The sequence below is a fragment of the Pleuronectes platessa genome (genome assembly GCF_947347685.1).
Source record: "Pleuronectes platessa chromosome 6 unlocalized genomic scaffold, fPlePla1.1 SUPER_6_unloc_1, whole genome shotgun sequence".
NCBI classification, from domain to species: Eukaryota; Metazoa; Chordata; class Actinopteri; order Pleuronectiformes; family Pleuronectidae; genus Pleuronectes; species Pleuronectes platessa.
The window spans coordinates 41,007-48,045 of record NW_026518869.1 but is presented as its reverse complement, the minus strand read 5'-3'; the positions used below and the strand labels follow the sequence as shown (position 1 = coordinate 48,045).

Below are 7,039 nucleotides of genomic sequence, written 5' to 3'. Positions count from 1 at the left end.
TTGTGATTGACTATTGAGAAATTCCCATGACACTTACAGGTCCAGGACCCTCACGCCGGCTGAAAAGAACTATAACTTTCACTCAGACAAGCTCGAGTTTTTGGGCTCATTTGGGGCTGCGGATATCCATGTTTCATACAGTTCATAGATTGGTTCAATCAGAAAGGGTGTGATTTTTTTCTGTATCGTTGCTTGCATTCATTCAGTATAAGATAACAGAAGAGACAGAATTTCAGGGTCATTGTGAAATTTGACAACACAAATATGAACTGATTATAAACAACAACATTCTATAGGCACTGATATTATTGTTTTAAAATACTAGAGATAGATATTAATGCAAAGAATAGAGAGCTGTCGATAGTTATTTCTTACATTTCAAATTTGCTCGTTCACACTCTTGCTCACTGGAGACATTTTCTAACAAATAGCTAGCTAGCTAGCTTAGTGTTAACATAGCTCATTACAATATTTCCTTTCATTTGCCTCAAGTAAACCTAAATTTAAGCAGGTAACAATCGTTAACAACTACAGCCACATCCCTGTACTTACCATTTCAAACTCCTTGGCTGTAATCCTGCTGTCTTGATGAGAGATGTTACTCTGCAGAGTGAGAAAGCCAGTGCAGCAGCGATGCAGACTCCCAAAGGTCCTAGTGCCCGGGGCTTTTATTGTTAAGTATGATGAGAGGCTATTGGATTGTAATTTGAAGGGGGAGAAAACATACAAACCAGAAACACACTCACATATGTAGCATGTTAGAGCTATAAAAAAAAAAAAATCCCAATAATTATTTGGGGGGGCTGAAGAACATTTTAGGGCTTCAGCCCCCCTAAAATAGGCCTAACGACGCCCCTGGATGTGACCATTTTTGTTATTCATTACATCTGTGCCTCTCCTGCTCCAGCATGTCTGAAGGGTTCTACTGGCTGGCTGACAGAAGACAAAGGGCCCCCGGGCACAGACACGCACACTCAGACAGCTTTTCAAGTTGATTTGTGTCTTTGTGTTGCCATGTTGCATTTTCGTTCTTATCACTGTGAGGCCGTTGTATGTCCCTTTGTCATTTCAGTATTTGTTTGCTTTGCTTCGGGGGTATGAACTGATTACATTTTGGCATGGATCTTGAAAAGGTGAACATTTTTGTGTCAGATCCAGAAAGGTGGCAAATCTTTGATTTTCTTTTTACAGATTTTCTGGGATATAATTCATGGATATTAATGGTAAAAAAATCATCCATTTATAGGGGAATAATCAAATTATCAAATAATCATGGATCCAGATAAAATCGCAGATTTCAAATGTGAGTTTATAAGGGTCCTGAACACCCCTCACCCCCTCCCCTTCCAAGCATTACAGCCCGAGTAGGAACACCGCGATTCCGCTTGGAAAGTCGGAGGAACCACACCATGCCCGACTTTGAAATCCAAGATGGCTGCACCGTGTATCAACAGTAGCAAAAGCTGTAGTTTCTACTGTTTGTTAGCACTTCTGTCTTCAAATGTGTCGTACACATAGAAATGTGCAATTGTGTTACTTAAGTGTTAGTATGCGTGAAATGCCAAGTAATGTGTCAATATGAGCTGGTATTGCTAACGATGTCGTGCTGGCTAATGTAAACATTGTTTCTGTGCAACTGGAACGCTATCGACTCGGGTAACTTGGGTTTGACGTCATTCCGAAGGCGGAGATGTGATGGAAAGCGGCATTATGGTAACTTTCAGTTGTCATAAAAACTCAAAAGGCGTTAGCTTGGTCAAGTCTGGGCTACTGTAAAAAACATGGCAGCCTCCGTAGAGAGGACCCGCTCCTGATGTAACCATAAAGTATATAAATATAAAGGAACCATTCTAGGGTAAAGAAAACAACAATTCCTACGGTTTAGATGAAACACACAAGTGAAAACATCTCTACGGTTCTTTTATATTTAATCTCTGCCAATAGATAATTTCCACCTAAATCGTACAAACAGAACCTTTAATGATAAAAACACATATTTAAGTTTGTACAGCTGTGCTTATTAGGACTTGGCATTGACCTCCATGCCTTCTCACACGGACAAACACACAGACACAGACACAGACACGGTGACTTGGTGCGGTGCGCCCCCATCGGTGCCCACCACCCGCCCGCCCGCCGGCAGCAGCAGGCCGCCCCTGTCCCCCTGCCTCCTCTCGCATTGTACGGTGGTCGAGAGGAAGGAAACCGAGGAGCCAAAATGGGGGTAGAGATCGAGACCATAACTCCTGGAGACGGTGAGACTATTAACTGTGGATGTTCGACCGTCTCAGCTTCATTCCACCTGCGTGTGTTTCACCTTTGAACGTGCTTCTCTCCGTTTCTCTCCCGTTTCCAGGGCGGACATTTCCCAAGAAGGGGCAGCGCGTCGATAGCCATGGTCTTCTTCTGCTCCTACCCGATCGATGAGAGGCGGCTCCAGACCGCGGACCTCCAGTAAGCTGCCTTTTGGGTTCTGACATCTTGTTTTTTTAAAGTGGCTAAAGAGAAAGCTTTCATTTTATTTATGTATTTTACATTTATTTTTAATGGTGAATCAGATGAAATGTGAAGGCGTCCACTGGTAAAGGCACCTATCACTCAGCTCTGTTTAGGTAAAGCAGATTTCACCTCAACTTGTTTGGATGTAAACTTGACCGGACTCGTTCCCCAGCTGTGTCTCAAGTCAGAGGCCACATCCTCTGGAGGACGCGGTCTAGGAACTGAGTGTCCACTGCGTCCTTCATAGGCTGCGTAAACCGGGTCGGTAGTGTTTGCTGTTTCGGTTGAATACATTTAAATATAAAATCTTCTGAGTTTTGACTCGCTTGCTGCCACAATTACCTCTTTGGAAACCAGCTTGTCACAGAAGGGCAGTGAATCATGGGATATTCTGAGCCCGGGATACAATTCACAGTGGCATGCATACACATTTTGATTCTCCAGCATTTACCCTGTTGATATTTATGTTTATCTCTTTATTCTTCAACCAGGCCAGAAGCTATATCATCATCAGACGCAAGAGAAAACACGGAGCAGCTTCATCCTAGTGTGATACCAACATCACAAAACAACACAAAGACCGACACATCGCACAAGTCAAACTCCTCACCCTGCTGTTACAGTCAGGATGGATCCTATTTAGTGAAGTCGTGTGCACCTTCAGACGTACTGAGTCCTCCTGCAGAAAACAACAGGCGTAAATCTGTTGTCCAGTCGAAAGAACATCCTCAGCATCATAAACAGAAACTCAGCATTCAAAAGAATTCAGGTAAAACGAGGAGGAGTCGTAATATCCCTGAGAATGACTAAGAGTCTTTTTTTAGCAGAACAAATGTGAAATCCAAAGTGTCGTGGGTTTAATGAAGCTGCATTCAAGATTCCAGAGTGGGTGAAATAGAGTTTGGTCCAATTTAACGCCAATATAAAGCATTAGTAACCAGATGTGTTGTTAAAGATAAGTTGTTGTGTTTTAATCTGTTGTTTGAATTGTTTTGTTAATTCCAATTCAAAGATTTGTAATGATTGATTTATTGGCTCAAACATGACTCCAGGTGAAAATGTTGCTCTGTAACTGCTGGATACACTGATTATAATATAAATGTGAAAAGTGATGAAAGGTCAAAGCTTTGTTCTGCTCAATTCATTTCAATCACATGTTAATGAGTGAAATACCTCTGCAGCATATGTTCACCAATATTATCACAAAAAAATAAGTCTGACAGGTTCAATAACAAGAGAACCCACTCTTTTACCAACAGGCCGTTTCACAGCAGGGATTCTGACTTGTCAAAGCAGGTAAAGCATGAGTGAATCTAATAATTGTGACGTCTCAGTCTTTTGTGCGCAGCCAGATGCCGCAGCACTGAGACAGCACGGAGCCCTGGATGTGAAGTTAATTTTTTTATTATTTAAAAAGGAATGAATCACAGAGGCCACATGACTCATGTGAAGCCCTGCATGTAAACGTCACAGCTCAGAGCCGACACAGTCATTAAAGTCAGTCAAAGTCCTCAGTGACAGACATGGAACGACAGGACTGAACAGTGCATAATGTCCTCAGTAGTGGTAGACTCTGATCTGGTTGGTATCGTCCATGACCAGCTGGACCAGGCTTCTCTTGGAGGACGGAGCTTGATAGGGAGTCAATAGAGGTATGCTGGGGTCTTTCTTCTGCGTCTCCAGCCACCTCTTGTTGCTGTCGATCATTCCCTGCAGCCTCTGACCATCGATCTCTGCTGAATTCTGCATGGACCGCAGGCTGGTACTCTGTTCACTAACAGGAGTGTAAGTTGAGTAGGCTGAGCTGGTCCTCATGGTGCTGGACGCAACTGGGTCCACAGCTGCTCCAGGAAAAATCTGGCTCCACCGGCTGTTGAGGAGATCCTCAGAGGCCTTCAGCCCGCTGCTGATGGGGGCATTGTAGACGGCGTTGGCTGAAGAGCTCCCAGTCACCCAGTTCCACGAAGGGTTCAAGGGCCTCAGTGGGGGAGGTGGGGCTAGGGAGCTGTGGCCCAGGGCCGTCATCTCGGTTTTCTCTCCCTTAGTTTTGACCTGCCTCGGCTCCTGTCTGGTGGAAGTAGTTGCACCTTCACCTTGCTCCAACTCACTGACTCTGTGGCTGAGACCGTTGCATCTCTCATGCAGCAGCGTCACATTGCTCTCCAGTTTCTCCTTGTCCTCCTTCACTCTCCTGCTCTCGTCTCTGGCTTTTTCCCTCTCTCCTCTCAGCCTCTCCTTTTCCTTGATTGCCTCGCTCCGCTCCTCCCTGACTCTCTGGATGAGTTCTAAGGCTTGCTGTTTCTCCTCTCTCATCCTCTCCAGCTCGTCCTTTGGCTGGTCTCTCTCCTGGTTCAGCTGGGGTAAGGCCTCTCTCTCTGTGTCCACCTCCTCTCCTTCATCTATGAGGTTCTTCCTCCTTCTCTTCAGATCTACTACCTGGATCTGCAGCATGCTCTCCTGGCTCTTCAGCTCTTTGACTTTCAGCTCCAACTGATCTGCCAGATCCTGCATTTTGGACTCCTTGCGTGAGTGTGTGAGCTGCGTCTTTCGTATCTGAGTGTTGAGCTGAAGCCTCAGTTTCTCCATCTGGACAGCGTGGGAGGCCTGGAGGTGATCTCTGTCTTCCTGCAGAGTGGACAGCAAGCGCTCTCTCTGTATGGTCTCCTCATCCAGGTATTTCTCTCTGATGTTGTTCATTTCTCTCTTGTGGTCTTCCCTCAGCTTCTCCAGCTTCCTCTCGTGATCCCGCTGCTCTTCCTCCCGCACTTCCTGGAGCCGGCCAGTGAGTTCTCGTTGGTAGTCGGTCCTCTTTGCTTCCAGCTCCTCTCCCTGCTCAGCCTTAAGGAGTTCAGCATCCTGCCTCTTCTGGGCTTCCAGCCTGTCTCGCTCCGCTGTTCGCTCTTACTCTAGAGTTTTTTCCAAATCTTTCAGGATGGCTTCGCTCTCCTCCCTGAGCTTGTGATTGTGTGTCTCTCTCTCCCTCTGGATAGACTCTCTGGTTTCCTCCAGCATCCTGTCAGACTCCTCAGTGAGCCTGGCCTCCTCCTCTCTCCTCTTTAACAGGAGACGCTGCCGCAGAGCCCTCAGTCTTTCCTCACTCTCCTCCTTCAGAATCATCTCCTCCTCCTCCTCCTCCCTACGCAGCTCCTCCTGGAGGAGACACATCCTCTTCTCTTTCTCCCCCATCAACTGTTTTTTCTCCTCCTCTACCTCCTGATGAGCCTTCCTCCTCCCCCCCTCCTTCTCTTTTTGTTCTCTAAGAATCTCCTCCCACTCACTCTCCTTATCATCCTCTTCCTCTCTCTCTTTATTCTCTCTGTCTGGTTTGTCAAGGGTTTTTAACGGGGTCCGACCTCTAGCGGTTCTAGGCCTCTGGAGCCCCAGAGAGGCTTTGGGACTTAGCTCCACTCCACTTCGCTCTGAGTCGGAGGGGCTGGAGAAGGAGCTGGATGGTCTGGACTGATGGAGGGCGAGTCGGTCAACTTTATTGGCTAAAGAGCTTCCTCCATCTTTAGCCAGCATAAACCTGTTGGCAGCTTCTGAAACCTTCAACTCTGCCCCAGACAAGTCCACGATATCCATAAGCTTGACATCAATGGAGGATGAATCCTCCTCAACGTTTTCATCCGTCTCACACTCGTCATAATGAAGGCCTCCTCCCAGGGCATCCTGGTCCAGGTGAATATTTTTGAGGGACCCTCGAAGATGAGGGACATATCCGGAGAGTGGGCCAGGGTCGCAGGTGTCCAGACCTCTCAGAGGGGCCAGGTCACCCAGGGGAGACGGTAAGGATCCCAAGGTCAGTGCTCCGGAAGTATTTAGTGGCTCCCTCTTCTTTTTCTCTTTTTTCTCCTTCTTCTCCTTCTCCTTCTCCTTCTTTTCTTTCTTTGTCTTCTTGTCCTTGTCCTTCTTTGCCCCCATGCCTCCTACAGCTGCAGTGAGCTGGGTGCGCTCACGCTCCTGGGCCACCAGGAGGCGGTAGTGCTCATCGCAGGGGTGGTCCCAGGTGGACTGGCCTGAGGAGAAGTTGAAATAGTAAATTTCCCCTGTCACTTCCTGACAAGGCTTCCACTCTTGAGGCAATGGTGTAACGATGCCTTCCCTTGCCAGCCACAGGAGCTCCGGCTCACTGCCAGGATCAATACCAATCTCTCTTGCATACTCTTGTATCTCTTGTTCAGAAGGTGTATAATTCTCATTGTATTCCTCTTCAAGGATCAGCTGGCCTCCCATGCGGGCTGTTGCACTCATGGTTACTTGCGGACGTCTGTCGATGAGACTCTCGTAGGTGGCTGTTCTGTCACCTCTCTGTCCTCACTTGGTCACAAGGCTCAGCTTGGCTTTGTTCTATTCTACAGGATCAAGCTGGAGTTGTGGGTGTGTCTTTGAATCCAGCTCTATGTAGAAGTCTCCTTTGATGACTCATCAAATAAAGGTCTGGGAGCTGTGCTCTATCAAAAACAGGGAGAGAAACTGTCTCCTTGCTTATGTGATAGAAATTAGGGCAATGATTGATTAGAGGAACTACTTTGATGTTTCG

The 7,039-nt window shown here is 46.8% G+C and overlaps 1 protein-coding gene across 1 annotated transcript; it reads right to left on the bottom strand.

Moving 5' to 3' along the window:
* Positions 1 to 4,056: 4,056 nt before the first annotated feature.
* On the bottom strand, positions 4,057 to 6,750 carry LOC128436295 (centrosomal protein of 164 kDa-like). The gene is given in 1 exon segment (XM_053418090.1): positions 4,057 to 6,750. A coding segment is annotated over 1 exon segment (2,694 nt).
* Positions 6,751 to 7,039: the final 289 nt, after the last annotated feature.